The following is a 20,485-nucleotide window of genomic DNA, read 5'->3' on the forward strand; positions in this document are numbered from 1 at the left end:
TCTATACTGGAAAGGAGGAGACAGGTGGGATAGTGGGAGAGTTGAGAGGCTCGACGGTAGAAGGAAGGCACAAAAACTTTCCTTTCCCCTCTGAGGATTCTTTTGATAATCGGAATTTGAACAATCCCATCTTTCTGCCATCCACCTTCCGGGTCCATATTGACTGGACAGTCTATATAGTTCATCTCATATCTAACCAACATCCACCACCTTGGAATTTGAACATGTCGACAGCATCCATGAAGGCGCCGCCCACGAGTGCACGAGGAAAGGCCACCAAAATCCCCAATACTACCCCCAGGAGTGTACCCAATGGAGCTCCATCAGCCCCTCAAGTCTCCGCTTACGGAATCATGGCGAGCCGTCTTGCGAATAGAGTCGCCGAGATAGCCGAAAACATGACTTTCGTAGAAAAGCCAAGGCATGTGCCCATGAGATAGCCTCTGAAGGTACAAGTTAACAGTTGTATAGCGCCCCTCCGCAATCCCTCCCGGCCCCGGAGAAGAAACGACCACGAAAGTTGGAGATTCGACTTCAGAACACCGGACCGGATGGCGTTTCATTTTCAGCGCCTTTCCTCGACAATACTCTCAAAAAGATGCTGTCACTGCAAGAGAATATGTTGAAGCTGGGTGCTGAGCTGGCCAGTGAAGATGTACCGGAAAGCATCAGGAAAGACCAATTTCAACAGGCCTCAGAGATGAGCAGAATTATAGCCCTGATCTGTGCAGAGAAGGCTAGGCAAGGTGCTTGATAGCACTTACTCATGGAAATATTGGGGGGAAAAAATGGTACAAAGACTGGAAACGTTGAGATGTACGATATCTGTATCTGGATTGATTTTTGGGACGGTATGATCATCGGATGATGAAGGTACCTCGTTAGGTGGTGATTCTTTAGTGTTTGACTTATCAGAATGGGATGGAATCAAAGCAAATGAACAGAGGAAGACACTTTGTCTATGTCAAGTTATTGTGGCATGGTGATGCACCAACTGCATGGTATTCGTCGCCACCATATCAGTCCTTCGGGAACATATGCGCACAGTCAGAGCCGCCTTCTTGCTTGATAGATATTTCTATCATAGGATTATATTCTGGGGGAATCCTCCAGACTCGTATCGGATGGTCTGGAACGACCCCGAAACCTCGTGCTGTTCTACATAATCCAGTAATTATACAGGAAGGGTGTGAACCTGGTTCTCTCGGGTCGGATTGACTCGATACCCAGGAGCACCCCCATTCCCCTTCACCAAAAAAAAAGCTTTCTCATCATTTTACCATCCGCAAACCATCCTGAGCGTGAGCATATCCACCCACCTCCAAAAAGCATTGTTTCCTCTTTTTTCTAGGTTTCCTCGCCCAAAACCAAATAAGGAACCATCAACATTCCCCTGTTGTAGTGTGAAGTGGAATAGAAGGATCATCCAGCATTCCAAGACACGGGTTTCGGTCCATCGGTCCTCGAACATGAGTCAACAGCCCAAAGAATTGCCGCTTTCAAGAAGAACCGCCGCAACCGTTGGTAAAGGGCTGCTTGCCCATTTTTCCGGATTGAATTCGCTGCTCAATTCTACAGTTGTAGTCTAGAAGGCAGATCTCCTCGAACGAAAAGTTGATCAATAACGGCAGCATTGACACGCACTCGAAGGTTTGACTACCTTTGGCTACCGGGGATTTCCAGTGATCCGGGCTGAAGTGGCTCCAGACAAGCATGCCGTTCGATAACAGATGGCAGGGGACATAGTCATAATTGAGACTCTTTACATCATCCCAGGACATCGAGGCGCCCCATTGTTTCTTGAAAGAAGTAGGGAGGGTCTGGGGAACAGAGTGGTTGGCGAGGACCGTGGAAGCGGATGAACGAGACAATGGGTCCACCGAAGGGCTTGTATGCCCAATAGGAGGGGATGGCCGAGAAACATCAGCCATGGTCGAGGCTGAATTCCGTGGTTGGAATTGTCTGGGGTTTAAATTACCTTCACGGGTATAGGGAACTGAAGTTGATCGGGGAGGAGGCAAGGGGACGGGTGAGGGCGGTATCATGGTATCGGGTCCTCTTCCGGAGGAGCTAGGAGGATCCGGATGATGCTCGCCGGGCTTTTGATGGCTTGAGAGAACTGTATGGACGTTCCTAGCCCGAGTTCCATTCACGAGCTGTGTTGCGGGATGACCAGGAGTAGCCGCCGACGCCGTGGACTGCGTTCCAACTGTTTCTTCCATATCAAAGGCTGACATTTGGTAAGGGGAACTTCGATCGTTTCTAATGGACGAGAATTGACCAGAATTGGCGACGAGAACGCGACTGCAGCCAATTGGTGTTGCGTCGAGGCTATCTCAAGGCGTTTGAGCGCTTCGACGATGACATGGTGAGAAGCCGCCCAACGAAGTAGCTCTCTGATCTCGTCCGGCTCAAAACAGGCAATGAGATGATCCATAACATTGGTATATCTCTCGTTTTGCACGATGATCACATCTGAGATATATCCTTCGGGTGCGGGAACTTCCTTGATTGAGATACCGCCAGCGCTTTGTGCAAACCTCCAACAGGTTAGTGGATGTTTAGACAGTGCTGTACACTTCGCCTCCTGCCCTGACGGCTCTCCATTCCATGAACAGTTAGCAAGTTGAAATCGTGAAACAGACGCGAGGCTCGCCTACGTCTAATGGTGGTAAAATCCTGGAATGATTGATCCATGTTCAGGTGTACTGAATTGACTGTCGAATTGATGGTATGGAAATGGCATGCCCGAAGCAAATGTTGACATTTCAACACCCTCGCTTTGAAACCGAATGGCCTGATGATTCGACATCGATGCCCAATTCGGAGGTTTGAAATAATAAAAATAGTAAATCAAGCAGTGGCCAACATGGGAATGCCGCGTTTGAACTGGACTGAACAGACAACAACCGGTGATTCTTCGGTTCCAGTGGACGGAGCGTGCCTAACTTAGGATTTAAGTTACGGTCAAATCCGCTTCGTCCCAATTTGCCCCCTCATGTATACCAATGTAGGCATTTGCAAGGGCAGTTGTCAGGGCTTCACCATTTGATGTTCTTCGGATCAATCCAGACCTGCATAGCCATGGTAATGGCCCACTGAACCCTACCCTGTAAGAAATGGAGCATGCCGCTTCCATCAGTCAGAATGAGGTCCATACTACTGCTAGAATGAATTTCAATTCTTCTGAAGCAAGATGGCAAAGGGCGATGATGGGCTCGCACCAATGTTCCTTGATAAAAGGAATTGATGTCGGCTTCTCCCCAAGGATAGGCACATCGGCCAGCAACCCCAGAGAGAATGCATGCATCATCAAATGCTCTGGTAGTCGCTTTGTCGCCGCACCATTCGACTGACTTGTCAGTTCAAAACTGACAGCGGTCGGGTTTCGCCAAGTCTTTACAATACTTCTTGCTTCCTCTTCAATTCAATAGTTTGAGGGCGGCTTGCGATACCACAATCTCACAACAGCGATGTCCAAAGCTATTTATATTTTGGACATACTGGTTCACTGGAGAGCCGATATATCACGGTGCATTCGGTTTTGTGGGGGAGAACCAGGGAACAAGCTCTCCGGTTCTCTCGCAACACGAATCTTTCAACCTCAGCAAAGAGGTACCATTTCTAAACCGTCGATTTTTCCTATCTCCTTTACCATTGGCGGAAATCTGTAATTTTCCGGTGCCCAACTCTATTTCCTATACGCTCTTTGCATCATATCTCATATCAGTGCCTTCCGAGTCTGATAAAAGTCGAGGTGACGGTTTTGTGAGGGACGCGACTCTGGTTGGGCCTCCTATGCAACCCAAATCAATCGTTGGCCGACTATCTCATCCGGGTCAGAATATAGAAGCACTATGCTTCTATGGGCGGTAGGCGGGAAGATGACGTCGATAGGTACATGAGGTCCTAGTAATGAGCCAACGAAGCTCCTGACATATGACGCCGAATGTATTTGGCTATCGATGCCTGGATGATTCTAGAGTGACGGACGGTTGCTCGCATTGCGTAGCTGTGGATACGGATCTGTTGCCTATAGGTAAAGTATGCGTTGTATCGTCGTCGCCCGAGGATGAAATCTGGGATCCCAAGTAGAGAGGCCCACTATGACTTCCCTAATTAAGGTTGCTGGACGACTCAAAAGGATGTTCAGTGATCGATCAGACCAGGTCAGGGTCGCAGAATCACTGGAACGAGGCGTCAAGGCGTCAAGGCACCCAACTGAGCATGGGGCGGGGCTTGGCAACGTCAGGCTCAACGTGATTGGCCAGCTTCGATCAAACATTCACAGGGGTCCGCCATTTGACGATTTTCTTCATCCCGCCAGCGTCTTTACACAATTGCCGTCCCTCACCAGATTTCCAACTTGAATGTCTGCTTCATCCGCGCAAATTTGAGCGAACCTGCATACCTCACTCTTCTGGCGATCAAAGTTCCCTATTGCCCCTCGTCATCATGCCGAGCACTCACAATGTTGACAAGCCGTGGGATACAGGCGATATCGATAAGTGGAAGGTTCGCCATCCTGCCGCTCAATATATTGTGCCCACTTCTAACAGTAGATAGATCGAACCTTTCAAGCCAGAAGACAATCTTGGAGGCACCTTTGCGGAAGAGTCTTCTTTGTATGCGCCTCGTTGGACAGGTCATCGCCCCAGATGCTAACACTCGTCAGCGCTCTAACGTTTCCGAAATACCGCGAATTGTACCTCAAGGAAGCATGGCCATTCATTACCCGCTCGCTCGAGAAAATTGGTATTGGTTGCTCGTATGGGTCCCTAATTTCGAGCGTATTCCCTGTAAAACATCACTGACATGGTATAGACTTGATTTGATCGAGGGGATGATGAAGGTGTCGACAACAAGAAAGGTGCGCAAATCTTAGTCCTCGATGCCATTATCCCTACCCTTACTTACACGATACGCAATAGACATACGATCCCGCTGCCATACTCAAGGCCCGAGACCTTGTCAAACTATTAGCACGAAGCGTGCCCGCCCCTCAAGCGATCAAGATATTGGAAGATGGAATGGCGGCGGATGTCATCAAGATTCGAAGTCTGGTGCGCAATAAAGAACGCTTCGTCAAGCGGCGGCAGCGGATATTGGGCCCGAACGGAAGCACATTGAAAGCTCTCGAACTTCTCACGCAGACCTATATCCTTGTCCAAGGCAATACCGTCGCAGCAATGGGCCCATATAAGGGATTGAAAGAAGTCCGGCGCGTAGTCGCCGACTGTATGGCCAACATTCATCCGATCTACCATATAAAAGAACTCATGATCAAACAAGAGCTAGCCAAGGATCCTTCGCTAGCCAACGAGAGCTGGGATCGGTTCCTCCCCAAGTTCAAGAAGCGAAATCTTCCAAACCGACGGACGCCCTTCAAAGTTACGGACAAGAACAAGAAGCCATACACGCCATTCCCGCCACCGCAAGAGAAGAGCAAGGTGGATCTGCAAATGGAGAGTGGCGAATTCTTCCTTAGCAAGCATGCGAAGGAGGCGGAAAAGAGGCACGCAAAGGAGGCGGAGAAGAAAGAGAAGAAGGCAAAAAAGGAGATGGAAAGGGCTGCCGATTTCGTACCGCCGAAAGAACGCGTTGCACCGAGATGAAGATAAAATGTATCCACAAGACTGTGCACCACGAAGAGTTCTTCACGAGGGGTTGCCGATACGCGTCGACGTTGATTCGAAGACGAGTCGTCCCGGCCATCGTACCCGCTGTACTACCCAGTACTCCAATGAGGGGGCAAATTGGTATATTTCGGTGTCTATCGACAAAGAAAAAGTATCGGGCCCTTTGGCTGAGCAGGAAAGGAGCTGATCAATCAGTGAATGTAAGGAGGAGTATGAACATTAACTGCCGGTTGCTCTGCTGGGTGGGGAGAGATACGGGAATAGAACCTGGCTGGATTACTTCCTGTCCAAGAGATTATTTGATCTGATCAACAAGCGTCTAAATGTATGTATGAACTATGAGCATTTTACTTCCATCCGAAGACGTCCAACAATATCAAATGTTTGAACCTAAAAGACCTCTCCTTTCGCCGATACTCTTATGGGTTGGAAGGCGCTTCCGGCGCTTCCTTCAAGTGGTAGTTAAGCCTGACGCGTGAGCTGGCTGCGCTGGATAAAGCGACTTGTCTCGTATGATCCTATCGAATCGGCCCGTAGCCAAAGCAACAGGACAGTGACCAGATCTGAGCTGCCCCGGTATATATTCAAGGTCAGTTTGTCCTGGTATGTTGGCTCGATCGCCTAAGCACGCGACCATTCGGTGAAAGACTGACCGCTAAGGAGTGAGTTCGAGGTTCTGCTATGCCAACCCGTCTTGAATATGGACCACGCTGTAACAGAATAGATATACAACAATGGTCACGGGGCAACCGTGCACTCCCAGACGTAGGTCAGTGGCATCGGATCTTCGAAATCCCACGTCACAGCTACCAGAAACGAAGGCTGTATCCCTCTGGGTGGAAAGGGATGAGATCTAGAACAGCCCCTCCAGTCATGTTGTGTGACTGCTGACCGCGGGGAATATTCCAGCTTGGGGTCTACTATCAGGTCGCGTACGAGATGGATGTAAACCCATGAACCATGACAGCGTGCTCAATGCAGCCTTTGGCTTTGGATGAGGCTCAAGGTTCAATGTACGGAAGCGGCTCTTGCGGTCACGGAGTGTCTTGTAAGAGACGCCATGATTAGTAGACGTCACATATAAGGCTAAAAGCCATCCGTGCCATTTACAAATTGCAAGGCGGAAGTAGAGCGTTTTTGAAGTTTGAGCCTGCAGGAGTAAACAAACGATCAATCGGAAATTAATGGTTGGATGATTTAACGTTGCTACAGCGTATTTGATGTACAGGCATCCAAAAAGTAAGCGATTCGTAGTGGCCAGTTAGGGACGATAAGGCGGATCCCGGCTCCTGTCCCGAGCTCCTGATTCCAGTCATGAGTGTCACCCTGTGTAGTGGGAGATCTAATAAGGATCTGTTTTAATCTGATATTCTGATCCTAGATAGACAGGCCGAGGTGAGAGACTCCCAATAGGAGTCGCCGAACCCGATCTTGCTCTCCCGTCCCATTTCCACTTTTGAAGTGAAATGTGCGCCTAACTTACATAACTAGTAAGCTGAGCAAAGCGACAAATGGCAACGGCTCAACAAAGATACTAGTGATCGCAAGGCCTTACTAACGAGAAGAATCTGACTTCTAATACGCGATCACTGATAAGTGGCAACCGCTAGTGAGATCTTTAAAAATTAAACCCGATGTTCGGCGATCTTACTGGGGCCCTTGGTGAAGATCTGGACATCATCGGACCGACGGACACGGGATGAGTTTGACGGACTCACGCATATCGTAATTCGCGACCTCTGAAGGCCATAGCCAAGGCCAATAATGAACCATCATGAACTTCGAGTCAAAAAGTACGATGTCGGACTCGGCTGGTTTGGCCAAGCAGTCCAGAAGCTGGTTCTTTCAAAGATGCTTCTCTTGGTGAATGGGGGTGGGCGAATGGCGAAGTCTCACTGCCCAGGTCCCCAGTAGATCTTAGCGAGATTCTACCCAGTATTCTCGGGTTCGGGGATCGTTGAGAGTATGGGGACTTTTGTGGACTGCTGGGGAGCTGCTAACTGGACTACCTGCCGCCTGGTCTGAGCATGCTAACTTTCTTGAGCACAACAATCAATTCAACAAAGGCAAAGACGAACGGGATGTCCACTCCGGACTCCATTGTCCTGTGCCGTGACTCCTAACTCCTGACAGATGCGAGGCATTTAATAGATCGCTTGATGTAAGACTTTTTGAGTAGTTACTAGAAGGTAAATCTTGATGCACCCTCCTGCGACACTTGATCTGCATAAATGATTTGATGTAGTATTGTTTGTACGACTTCGTAATTACTAATTAGTTACTGTATTCATAAAATGTGAAAACTCCTGGGACACAGGAGGACGGATCGAGGGAGTACCGCCGCCGGTTGGGAATTATCTCCCTCCTCGGATCTGGTCTACTGCCTTCCGCCTGCTGACAAAATTGTCTGCTGGTTTCTTCTTCTACGGAGTATCCCAGAGCAGTCTTGCATGTGATGATGTGATAGGTATTGGTTGTTGGGAAACAATGAAACGCCACCCGACCCAGCGGTATCTTGATATGTTCATCGACCCTAACTCTAACTTATCGTGTTTACCGGCAGGTTGGTAGTTTGTAGCTGAAAGGAGATCGGACGAATGACAAGGGAACAGCGGCACAGCCGGACAGGGTACGTACCCGATCCAGGAATGATCTGGGGGAAATATCAAAATTGACATTGAGGTTTCGTGAGAGTCCAGGCTCTACGGAGGGTCAGGCCTCTCCAATTCCTCATGCCTAGCACGGTAATTGATTATCGCTATATGCAAGTGTTTATGATTGCTCGTCAGATTGAGACACTGTCCAGGTTTGTCGATTGAACCGACGTTCAAGGCCCCCACATCCTGATTCCAGGCGAAAAATGGCGTCAGTCGTCAGAGAAGGGGCGTCGAATCGGTGGACCTGGATGGGACAGGGAAGTGCCTGGGCCTCTGCGGTTCTTCGATGTCCGCGACGAGATCGGCAGCAATTCAACAACACTCCGGTCTCCAAGTTAAAGCCGAATGTCTACTGGTCAATCTGAATTGCGTAGAGGCCTAGAAAGCACCGTCGCTCGTCGAGGCGTCGTAAACACCGGGCTCGGATCACTATTGGCCATCTATCCCGCGGACTTCAAATTAAGTCTGATGGAATAGTCTGGGATCTCCACTACATCCACATCGTCAATCGAGGACGGTCCATCTGATAACTCCCGAAATACTGGACTTCTAAGTTCACAGAATGACGAAGGGACATCGCTCTCTCAACCCTCGAGCACGGTTCTTCAATCCTTCTCTGCTCCTGTTGACTGTTTTTGTCGTTACATTTAGCTGGTCTAACGACGCTCTGCTATGAGTGCTCACTGATAAATCAGGTGTGCCTCCAATAGCACACTTCTGAACTTCTGGTACAGGGCCATGACCGAACCGTCTCTTACTTTAGTGTTTTTCACCTCTGAGTCTCCCCCGATTCCTTGACGGGTCCCTCGGTGATACCCTAGGGCCCTAGCCCCTTGAATTGTGTATTACCATATCTTCAGCCCGCTAGTCTTAGAGCGCCTCGCCCTTCTCCAATATTACCTACTTCTGCCACGCCATCGAGGAGATCGCACTCGGGCGCGTGGAGTTAATGGGCCTAGTACTGGCCCACTGACGTTGGTTCAGCACGTGTGAAAACTGGACAGGTCGGAGATTTATCGTTGAAACCGCCCAGTGCCCACGCACGTCAGGCGTTAGGATTGCACCGTTAATCGCTTACATATCTCCGTGCTTGCTCCACAGCGCGAGCGTGTTTCCTCTTCTACATTCCACGAGCATCTTCTCGATTCAACCACCTCCAGAAGACTCAAAACGATCAGCCCCGCTTGGGATACATCGATGTCTCATTGACTCAGGTCTTGGGAACGACTCAGATCGAACAGTGGCCGGCAACAATATCGCACTCTCACTTGAAGGAGGAATTATACTCCAGTGGTTCGAGTCATCTCTACCCCTCAAACTGAGAAGAAGGAGCCATTGTGAAGTGGCTGTGAATACACCGTCACGATGTCAGACGGCGTGGTATACCACGGGTATGAGCCGGGTCAAGTTGTCTCTGTCAAGTACACCCCAGGCATCATCGTTGCTTCGTGGTTTGTCAGTCTTGTCGGTGCAGTAACGACAGTCGAACTGCTGCATCGGCGTAAGTCAAGAAAAGGATGGGGTAGTTGGTATGTATCTCGGAGTAGCGGCAGCGTACTATCATCTTAACTCACTATTGATACAGGTTACAATTGGGAGCAATATCTGTCTCCTTCGGCCTTGTTGCGATTTGGTGTATGCACTTCGTCGGAAACCGGGCCATAGTTCTTGGGGACGGCAACATCGACATTCAGCTGCATTACAACCCTGGCTTCTCAGCCCTGTCCGCCTTCTTACCTATCTTATTTCTGTTTCTCGGCTTTAAGACAGTGGAACTGAGGCAGCCGGGTGAACGGCTCTTCTGGCCCTGCCTCGTCATCGCCGGCTTCGTCGCGGGCTTGTCGATCATGGGGATGCATTACATTGGCAATTTTGGGATCAACAATTACACGCTCCGCAACCCCCCCCACTTCATCATAGCGGCCGATCTAATCGCTTGCTTCTCGTGCATATTGGCTTTGAGTCTGTTCTTCTATTTCAGAGAACGTTGGATCAATAGCATCTCGAGACGTCTGCTTTGCGCTTGCATCCTTGCATGCGCTGTATCAGGCATGCATTGGGTGGCAACGATCGGCACGACGTATAGGTTCAGTCAAGTGCAAGAGATGGAAAAAATTGATCGAAATATACACTTGATAATCGCTCTTGTGATGGTACTGTTCCCATCCCGACTTGTATTATAAGGCGCTAACCTCCACGCAGAGTTTCCTAGCAATCTGTGCATGTGTTGGAGTCACTGTCGTCCAACACATCCGCAAAATGGAGATTGCCGACCGCGCACAGCATGTCCTCCTCGCGTCTGCAACATTTGACCCTGACGGTCGACTTCTGGTGACTCAAGACGGACTGCTCCCTTGCCGGAAGGTTACCAAATCTTATAATCAACAGGTATGCCTTGGCTCCTCGTGGAATCTGAACGAAACATGCTAACGATGATGATTAAGTCCTTCGACGATGATTTCAACACTGCCCACCCTGTGTTCCAATGGCTCTTCCGTGTCACTCACAATTGGAGTAGTGTGACGGAGCTGGTCCCAGCAATGCGGAGTCATTTGAAACGCGAAAGTGTCAAAGAAACCTCGATCGACAAGAGCCGTGTCCCTCAGTCCGGGTGGGGCGAGCTTGAAGGCACTGACGAGTATTCGCTCATTTTCCGGGAGTATTTCTGTGTTGCCGCGTCCGATCTTGCCGCATCGATGGACGCCCCGCTACCCAATATCGGCGCACTTTACCACAAGATCCTAATGACTGGCACTGTCTCGCCGGAATTCCGACTCAAAACCCCGCGAAACCCCGATGTCGAGTCTGGGAGATCCACTCCAAACATGTTCGGTCGCGGCCAGCTCCTATTTCTCGTCCGATCAGTTGATCGTGGGGGGGCTAATCGATTGATTGGGAACGGGTATCGCTTTGCCATGCCCAACCAGGTCGGCGACATCATTGGAAAGAGCATGCAGATTCCCACTCCAGAACTTATTTCGACGGTGCTTAGTTTGCGCCAGTATGCTCGAAACAAACTTGAAGCCCCTCAGGGGGGGACTTTCCTCGCCAGTTTCACCCTTCGTGCTCCATTGAAGGGCAACTGGGAGGTCCTTGTCTCCTCCCAAGGTCCTGATGTTGGCCAACTCCCGAAAGTACGACTTTCTTCTACTCCGCTTGAGTCGTGGCAGCTAAATTTCCTGGGGGAAATGGAGGGCTGCTCTTTGAACCAGTGCGTCCGATATCTAACAAAGCTCTCCGATTCCTCCAATGCCGTCGAAGCCGAATTTGCGGACGTTGTCGTCGACGCTATCCGAGAGTTGACCGAGATGGTTCCCGAGCCTTTCTTCGGACAATCCATCTTTTCGTCTAAGCCAGTGAACCTGAATTCGGCACGAGGCAGTCCAAACCAGGCACCCACTTCACTACTACCTTTCTGTATTATCCCCGATGTACACCACGCCCTCATCAAATCTGCCGATCGGGTCACATATGTTCCCCTGAGCTTCTTCCGTTGCAGCCAGCGCGTGTACAACAACTCGCCAGATCACGCCCATCTCGAACAGAAGATCCATCGCGAGTTCGCTGGTATCCTCTCTACGAAGGATCTCATCTCCGCCTCAGACTCTTTGCCATCCTCGAGTGTCAAGTCCTCCACCCACAAAATCCGCAAGAAGTGGCAATTTTCCGAAGGCACCACGCCGCGGAACAGTATCGGGGTGAACCTCGAGTCTTCCTCGGAGAACGACCTAGTTGGTAGCGATAATCGCCAAGGCAGCATGGACATGTCTGCCTATCCCTTCGGTGGCATCATGGTGAGCTCCGACGTGGTCATGGAGATGGCAGATACCAAGGGTGACAACCATATTGAGTTGCAGGATCTTGGCATAACTTCCCAAGCTGGCACTGCAGATGCCGAGCAAGCGACGTACGTCGATGAATTGTTCCGCCTAACAAGCATGAGATGGCAGCGGTCGTAATCTTGGGTTTGACACCCCCCCCCTTTTCTACCTTATCCATAATACACCTCTTTTGATATACCTGGGAACTTTGGAGTTCATATGGCTTGTTGATTTATTACTCCTGTGCTCGAAGGGTCGAGTTTGGGACGCACCAATATCTTGCAGGAATTTTAGCTGGTACACGGGACTCTTTTGCGTGAGGGAGCGTCTGGTCGGTGTTCCGGGCTAGAAGGGAATCACTCGCGTATTCACGGCTGCTATTTCGTTGGTATGGCTCATCGCGGCTCACAGTGCCTGATGATTCTTTCGTTAATATCCCTGTAATTGGATATCTGATGAGAGAATCTGGTCTGGATTTTAGGATTTCCTTGTTCAGATCCCTAGGCAAAATCACCTAGAGGCGTATGGTTTGCGTCCTCCGGAGTAGTGCCCGTTGGCATTCTTAATGTATATATATATATATCAGCTAATTGCCAGCGGACTGTGATCTCACATTCCATCCTCTCGGGATCCAGTCAGGCGATTTGCGCCTGGCACATGGTTCTCGTTATTGAAGTGTTCCGTACAACACCGGATATGGGACTATTTAATGGTATCATCACCGATGGTGGTTCAGTATCGGTGTGGCCCCTGGAAAGATCTGATATTTGAAAGGGGGAATACACTAGCCAAATTAAGGTTATTATTTAGCTAATAGAGCGAATCGTAAATGGTGCCGTCAGAAAAATCCTGGCTCTGCCCAGTCCCCACACCAATTTCTCCCCGCATCCGGCTGGTCCTGGTGAACTGGTCTCGGTCTTGATCCTTCAGACTCCAATCCATCTAAGCTTTCATATCACAAGCTTGATCTTTTTATTACACTCACAAGAGATGGGATACTCACACTCTAACGCCCAGACAAGGGTACAAGAATATAATGCTGAGGTCAGTATGTACAATGAGGAAACCGGACCCGAAAGACGTGCAGTTTTACGGAATCAGTTCACGGAAACCTGGCCATCAAAACTACGATTCACGGTGCTGGCGTCAAAGTTCGCATTGACCGAACCAGTACCTAATCACCATATTAACGGACCGGAGGCCCCCAGTGTTAGTTGCAGATTCGATAGAGGATGTCGTTCCGAATTCAGCAGATCCCAAAGTAAAAAATACTTTACCAACCGTGTGGCACCGATCCAATATCAGATGTAACACGGTCGGTTTCAAAGAGCAGTGGGTGACTCCAGAAGGAAAGGAGGCGGGGCAGCGTAGGTTCGAAGCGGACTATACCTACCCGGAAACCTAGTCCTCAAGAGCAATGTCCGCCTGAATGTTGCTGATGGAGCATGCACGCGATACCCGGATCGAAATATGCGAATAGAGAACTTCCGATTTGATAAGACAATCATCAAAGTCTCCTCTCCTCATCCTGGGAATTCAATATGCCCTGTATGGATGACCAGGATCTCGATTCTCAATTCTCAACGTCCTCAAATGAACCGGAGGCGAGCAACGATGGCAGCATTGATACCAACATGTCAACCAACGCGACCATCAGGCGCACCGTTGCTATGTCCTGCCACCATCCTTATCGAAGAAGGTCTGGAACGAGAAGTGACCGGGAGTGTTCTTCCACATACTAGCCCCTTCAGCGAGCTAAAAGATTTCTTGGAACCGTGGTTCAAAACCATCGAGGTGGAGAACATGCACCACTCGAATGAGGTCAAGGAGATGTTGATTGCTCTCCATGTGCTAGATAAAGACGGAGTTGGTCCGATTTCAAATGTGACTGTTCAGAATGTCAGACGATATCATACCAAAGGCCAGACAGCAGGTCTGCCGAGCGTAACCACAGTGAGCAGGTTTGCGGGTCCTTGGAGAATATTTGAAGGCCTAGATTAGATCATTGTAGGGCTCTCACGTTAGTGGAGGCAGGAATAGTGGACGTTCATGATGTTGGGGACATTGTTATCGTGAATGATAGGACATATATTGACTCTCTTTGTGGCATCGTCATGGTGGAGACTATGGAGAAAAGTTCCACACAGAATCTCAAGACTTGATGTGCGTAAGAAGGGTAGAGATATTAAACGAGCCGGACTTAGCATTCACGACCAATAATCCAATACATATATACAAAAGAGTGGCCAGTGAGGTTGGTATAATGCCCCCACTGTCGCGTTACTCTGTAATCCTTTAGATGTATAAGATCATGAGATCATGAGACTCTCCAGGGCCCAACACTAAGACAGCGATTTACATTAGCTCAATCGGGACAGCCAAAAGCAAACATGGCATACGGAGTAACGATGAAGAATTTCTTGTGTTCTATTCATCAAGTCACAACCGTGAGTCAGCAGTTACCTCTACTTCAAACAGAAACGGACACGAAGCTACTAATAGGGTTCATCGTCTGCCCCTCATGCTTTTGATGCATGTGAAAGGAGGGGCGCGCACTTTGGCAGCACTCAAGCGCCATGAACATCACAGGATGATGTTCAAGCAACACCATTTACCTATGAACTATACCGGAGTATTCTTCCCTTTCCCGAGGCATACGTGCCACGCTCAAAACTCTTCTGTTACACCGTCGAGCGATCTGGGCATCTAGAATGCATATCCCCGCAATGAAACCCGCAATCTCCTATTTCCCCAGACGCCAGAGCCACGCCAACCTCCACCATCCATGATCGTCGCGAGCTGCCATGTGCTGATCATGTCCCAACTCCCCGAGCCGAAAGGCCGAAGAGCGGACAGGTAAGCTTGGATAGATGCTACCGACAACACGTGAAGATGGGGGTTCAAGCTGACGATAGTATATTTAAATTGGCATGGCGCCTGAACTCTGACGATTGATGTTCGATGCTATTCCACCCGTACCTCTTGACTTTATCCTGTAGCTACCTAGACCTTTAGTAGTAGATTTCTTGGATACAGTCCGATACACAGTCTATCCGATCGCCATCATGGATTCCATTGTACAGTACATTTTGAACCGTTCGAAGCTGGAGATCAGCCATATCAAGATCACCAGAGCTACTAAAGAGTATACCTCCCGATGCATGCCTTCTGTATGAGACTAACACAGCCAATCAGGACATTTTACATGGCCATTGAATGCCGGGTCACGGACACCGGTCCCCTTGGTGCCACGCTGGCCCCGATGACCGTCGACATGGTTGGTCCGAAAGGCGTGTTCGGTCGCGTTGACCTTCCCGAGGTCAAAACCAAATCGTCCGGCACCGATGTGAGCATGCCGGACCAGGAAATCCAGATCATCGACATGGAGGCATACCTAGCCTTCACCGAGTCCATCCTGAAGGACGAGGAGCTGACCGTCACCCTGGACAACGGCAAGGGCGTTGTCAAGGCGCTGATGATGTCGGCGAACATCATCTACCGTAAGGAGGTGCGCATCAAGGGCATGAATGGGCCCAAGAGCGAGTTCGTCTCGGTCACCCCGGATGGCGCGGGTTACAAAGCCGAAGTGAAGGTGCATAATCCCTCGCCAATTGAGATTGACATGGGAACGACCATCTGGGAGGTGCAGACGGAAGATGGGAAGAAGCTGTCGGAACAGAGGGGTCGAGTACACATCAACCGCGGCGAGACGACTTACTCTGTGATTGGGACCATCGAACCAGGTGCAGCGGCTGGATCCGCGGGAAAATTGGTCGGTATTGGCACTGAGGAGGATGCATGGACCAACGAGAGCTTGAAGATCTTATCTGTGCCTTTTGCCCTTCCAGCAGAATATACCAGCCTGGTGAAGGCTTAGAGCGCCAACATCTATTCTGTTTGACAGCGATATACCAAGCATGCAACATATCCGACACTCAGCTTGATCTTGCTCAAATGTCCAGGTAGTCTTGCGGGTGAGCTGCATGCCATTGAGCCTTCAATCTGCTAAGAATGTACACATTATCGTGTTAATGTACCGTAAATGACTCCCACAGGTTCAAGTGGCCACTCTTTGCCTTGCTCTGATCAGGAATCAGTGCTAATTTCCCTAATGCAACTTAAAAATAATAGGACTGCATTGACCTTGAGACAACATAAAATGATGCGACATCGACTGCAATGCTATGAATAATGGTCCATGGAGAGGCATACACCAACAGATAATACTTCAAGCAACGACAGAGCTCAGTCAATTGCCGGAGGTTCTAGTATATTTCCTCTTTTGAGCCATGCCCAACATTCAAGGATGGGAAGGCGCGAGCTCCTTGAGGGGCCAGTAGCGCGATACGTCCGCATCGTGCGTCTCCCCCATTCTCTACATATGCAGAAGGGGCAGCAGATTTGAAGCCAAAATCGAAGTCAGAAAGCCGTGCATTCCCGGTGGATGAGTCGCGACTGGCGAAGACTTGCTCCGTGATCGGTAGACTTTGTTGATAGATCAATGCCCATGCGGCAGCACTTCGGGGCGACAATACGCGGTCCGGACATCCGTCGACTTGAGAAGGTAGATCCAAGACACTCGCTTGACGCAGACTGAGGTTATGTGGGCTCGCCACGTTTGCTTGGGGGGGAGCTGGCAGTGATTGTGCGGGTGACAGATCCAGAGTATCTGCGCCAGATTTGCCATCCATTTTCGAATCGACCACGGCCTTTTCAAATCTAATGTCGGGAATCGGGATCGCAGTACCAGGAGAGTGGGCAGTGGATCGGACTCTATCCACTGCTGATGACGTTGAGTCTGGGAACACAGGTGGAAGCAATTCGAGGTCGGGGTATCGTAGAGCACCACGTGCCGAGACTGAGGAGCGGTGGCCGTGGCCTTGATGTCGGAATTCGTCGCTCTGGGGGCTGAAAATGCGAGCATACTTTTTAAAAATCGATTTGCTAAAGTCTATGCTCCTGCTCTTGGGAAGCCCAATGCCTCTCCTCTGGCGACGAAGCCACAATCTAGGCGTTGAGGAAGGCCGAAAAATGGGTCCGCTCTTCCTCGGCGTCGACTGCTCTACAGCAAAGTCTCGGACAATGACATTGTCGGCAAGGCCAGCGCTCCCAGTACGCTCTTCGCGTGTATGGCTTGGGTACTGCGCCCAAACGCCTAGCGTAGCAGGGTCAATACCCGAGACTTTGATGACGGGCACGTATCCACAAGATGTACGACTGCGAGAGATGTCGTCGTTGTGTGCTAAACCGCCGAGTTGATAAAGCGGCTGCAATGAAGGAAACCGCTTCATGGCTTCGTGCTCAGGGGTTTGCTGAAGCGGACTCAGAGAAAGAGATCTCGCAGATGGAGTATCCACGGCATTCTCAGCAGAGCGAGGGGAGAGGAAGCTATCGATCTTGAAGGACGGAACTCCAGAGACGGAAGGGCTTTCGCGGACACCAAAGGAAGACCGGTTTTCGTGAGTGGGTAGTGTGGAGGCAGAGCGGGATGGAACACGATTGAGCAAAGACGAACTTCGCTCTCGAGGGGCGTAAGGAGACGTCTTGCCTTGGTTCTGGGGTAGAAAGAGGGTAGACTTCTCGTTTTCGTTGGCTTGAACCGCTTTCCTCCACATATCGACCGCTTCGCTCCGTTCAAGGACGGATGGCCGTCGTCCAGAGTTAAGGGTCATTGGGTCGTCGTTGGCTCCGTCATGATAGAGGAACTCTCCGCTTCGAATCTTCTTTTTAGTGACTGTCTGAAGATATCCAACCACAGAGTCTCGTTTGTTCTTCGGATTCGCTTTGTAACAAATAACATCTGGTGGGTCCCAATCAGGCTGAATAGAATCGATCCCGGAGTCTCTGCGAGCAGTGGAGCTGTCTGCACTATTGCAATCCCCCAAACCCATCCAATTGTGCGGCCTCTCCTCGAAAGCCGACTGGTAGATGGTGTTTGGCGACGGGGTTGTCACATCGTGGTTGGGAGTTTCCAACGCCTTGGCCATGAGGGGAGGAATATCGGGAACCGGAGGGATGTCCTCGTCTTTCATCATCTGGCTAGACCTCTGGAGCGGAGTCGTTGGTCGTGATGAAGACACCGACAGCAAATCGTCAGGCTTTGGCGAATCGATGCGGATGCCGGACCCCGATCTAGAAAGGCCAGTCTTGAGGTGGCGACTTGTAGAAGGGCGAGACACGATGCTGAAGCCGGATTTGGTTCGACAAAGTCCGTAAGAGGGACCGACCGCAACTGACGCACTTGACGCTCTAGATGTCGATCGTAAAAGGTTTGAAATTCGCATATGTTGGAGGAGGTGTGATCTCGCTGGTGATCCGGCTCCCTGTGCGGGAGGAGAGGAATCTTCAACCGTCGAATAAGGATATTCTGCGGGCTCCACTGTCCTGCTGCCACCCACCTTGCCATCAAGCACTGCAATAGGTTCCTCCAATTCGATACCTTGAAATGAGACCGTTGGCCCATTGCGATTTTCGCATAGATGTGCCCCGAACATACTCGTCTGGTCATGACCATTGTCATGGGAAGCGATTTCAGCTGGCGACACAGTTTCTCGAGCAGTTGACGCTTCCCATTCGCCCTCTAGGGTAATAGGAGCACCACTAGTTCCATGGTCAGTGCTGCACAACTGTGTGATCAGAACTGGAACTACGAACGGAGAGATATCGCCACAGTCTCGAACTTCCCCTTGAAAATCTGCTTGCACATGGCGAATGGTGACCGGATTGGAAGGAGTTGACACTCGATTTACAACGTCAGAACTCATGATGATCTCCGCATCTGAATCATATCCCCCTTCATCCCTGGACTTGTCCGACAGAAGTTCACATCTGGTAAGTTTTTGCGCTCCCCGAGTGGAATTCTGCGGAGGTGGAGTGCCCTCGGGTTTGGAAAGAGACCGGTGTCGCAGAATGCTTGAGATGGAAGTATTTAGTCCACGCGAGAGGCGTCTCTGTACTTTCCTGGACCGACTAGGCGAGTGGCCATCCTGTTCGCTTGGACTTGACGACCGTGGGGTATGTGGGCCCACCGGAGACTGTCCCAGAGGGTTATCGGGAAGATCCGATAGATTGCTGCTAGCGGGAAGTCGCTGCATTGGGCTCTCTTCCGGGAAGCTCCACGAAGTCCGACTTTCAACAGGCCGATAGTTCGGAAGGGGAGAACAGGACCGGTCTGGAGAGGGGCAGCAGATATCAAGAGACATAGATACAGAACGAGATAGGGACAACGCTGATACGGGACGATATTGGAGTGATGGTGGACTTAAGCAGATAACAACGACACAAATGTACAAGACACGAAGTGGATTGGTGAAAAAGGAAAATAACATGAAGATGGCGGTGTGAGGCCGGAGATGCGAGAGAGAGAGAAGCCACGGCCAAGATGCTGAGATCTGTGGTCGTGCCTTCCTCTCTTGCTCAACGTGGACACTTTCGAGTTCAAGAAGACACATCAGTGTAGATGCAGCAGAGAGGTATAGTATCAGCGTGAGGCATTATACCTCCGCCATCGCCTGCCATCTTGCTGTGACGGCACAGGCATGTTCAGTGCAACTGAGAGGGCTTAACACGAGCAGGAAGAGGGTTGCCATTGTGCAGATGATGATAGCGATGGCGATGACGATATTATTGTTGCCATCCCGGGAGAACAGGAACAGATGAATTCTAGCTGAGGCCATCTCGACTTAGACTCCTCAACGCATCTCCCGGTATGTGCAACACGAGCATGAACTCACGTTGTATTAGCATAACTGAACACAAGAAGAAATCGTTGTTAGGGACTAGTGGAGACCACAAATAACATGAGTACGAATGAAGCATCATGGTAATTAAGTTTAGAGCAGTTGGCAAAGCCAATGACCTGGTTGGTTTCAGCTTGACACGGGCCATAATAAGGCGATTTCGGTCCATATGTATCATGAAGAGCTTGAGCATATGACATCTGTGATCTGATAGCTACTCGCTGCCATGAGCCACCCTGGATCCCAATTCAGGCCCGAATTCATGCCCCCTCGGGCAAGCTTGAAGTCCGGACAGGGGGGAGCTGATATAGCTCATGGATGGCGGTGATGAGGGCATGTCAATTCAGGTACCGGTATTCCCCTCTGTTCTGAATACAGTAGAAAGCACCCGTATCGAGTGGTAGAAGGTAGAATGTAGCTGTAATGAAAATATCCCGTAAAGCGATGGGATTGCCGTTGAGATCGGTGTCCGCAAATCCACGTGTTGTTGCCAAGACGGAACCCGATGTCGGTACACGAAAGATGATTCCGTTTTGTGATTGGCTCCATGGGGTCACACCTACCTGCAGCTCCCTGCAACTGCCGACACGCGGAGAGGGACGGACCAGGGTCGCGCCTTCTATAGCGAC

General features: G+C 50.2%; 6 protein-coding genes across 6 annotated transcripts; 4 read left to right on the forward strand and 2 right to left on the reverse strand.

Annotated features, from left to right (window-relative positions):
- Positions 1 to 239: 239 nt before the first annotated feature.
- Positions 240 to 754, forward strand: P152DRAFT_393226 (uncharacterized protein; the record flags this gene model as incomplete). Its single annotated transcript, XM_033676187.1, has 2 exons — positions 240 to 425; positions 464 to 754. 2 exons carry the CDS (start codon positions 240 to 242, stop codon positions 752 to 754), a joined length of 477 nt encoding a protein of 158 aa, XP_033536179.1.
- A 745-nt stretch (positions 755 to 1,499) lies between these two features.
- On the reverse strand, positions 1,500 to 2,237 carry P152DRAFT_447889 (uncharacterized protein; the record flags this gene model as incomplete). The annotated part of the gene is made up of 1 exon (XM_033678016.1): positions 1,500 to 2,237. One exon carries the CDS (start codon positions 2,235 to 2,237, stop codon positions 1,500 to 1,502), a length of 738 nt encoding a protein of 245 aa, XP_033536180.1.
- Positions 2,238 to 4,402: 2,165 nt separating this feature from the next.
- On the forward strand, positions 4,403 to 6,030 carry P152DRAFT_456818 (putative rRNA assembly protein Mis3). The gene is made up of 5 exons (XM_033679092.1): positions 4,403 to 4,515; positions 4,567 to 4,625; positions 4,676 to 4,768; positions 4,825 to 4,870; positions 4,932 to 6,030. Exons 1-5 carry the CDS (start codon positions 4,456 to 4,458, stop codon positions 5,613 to 5,615), a joined length of 942 nt encoding a protein of 313 aa, XP_033536181.1. The 5' UTR covers positions 4,403 to 4,455; the 3' UTR covers positions 5,616 to 6,030.
- A 3,131-nt stretch (positions 6,031 to 9,161) lies between these two features.
- P152DRAFT_278803 (uncharacterized protein) lies at positions 9,162 to 12,681 on the forward strand. The gene is made up of 4 exons (XM_033674904.1): positions 9,162 to 9,825; positions 9,882 to 10,449; positions 10,499 to 10,684; positions 10,741 to 12,681. Exons 1-4 carry the CDS (start codon positions 9,662 to 9,664, stop codon positions 12,253 to 12,255), a joined length of 2,433 nt encoding a protein of 810 aa, XP_033536182.1. The 5' UTR covers positions 9,162 to 9,661; the 3' UTR covers positions 12,256 to 12,681.
- Positions 12,682 to 15,182: 2,501 nt separating this feature from the next.
- P152DRAFT_472300 (uncharacterized protein) lies at positions 15,183 to 15,994 on the forward strand (the record flags this gene model as incomplete). Its single annotated transcript, XM_033681146.1, has 2 exons — positions 15,183 to 15,262; positions 15,313 to 15,994. The coding sequence occupies 2 exons, from the start codon at positions 15,183 to 15,185 to the stop codon at positions 15,992 to 15,994; spliced, it is 762 nt and encodes a 253-aa protein (XP_033536183.1).
- Positions 15,995 to 16,155: 161 nt separating this feature from the next.
- P152DRAFT_500437 (uncharacterized protein) lies at positions 16,156 to 20,293 on the reverse strand. The gene is made up of 4 exons (XM_033682308.1): positions 19,617 to 20,293; positions 19,074 to 19,288; positions 16,497 to 19,029; positions 16,156 to 16,441 (listed from the first exon to the last, which is right to left on the reverse strand). Exons 1-4 carry the CDS (start codon positions 19,791 to 19,793, stop codon positions 16,418 to 16,420), a joined length of 2,949 nt encoding a protein of 982 aa, XP_033536184.1. The 5' UTR covers positions 19,794 to 20,293; the 3' UTR covers positions 16,156 to 16,417.
- Positions 20,294 to 20,485: the final 192 nt, after the last annotated feature.

Source organism: Eremomyces bilateralis (assembly GCF_010015585.1).
Source record: "Eremomyces bilateralis CBS 781.70 unplaced genomic scaffold P152scaffold_5, whole genome shotgun sequence".
NCBI classification, from domain to species: Eukaryota; Fungi; Ascomycota; class Dothideomycetes; order Eremomycetales; family Eremomycetaceae; genus Eremomyces; species Eremomyces bilateralis.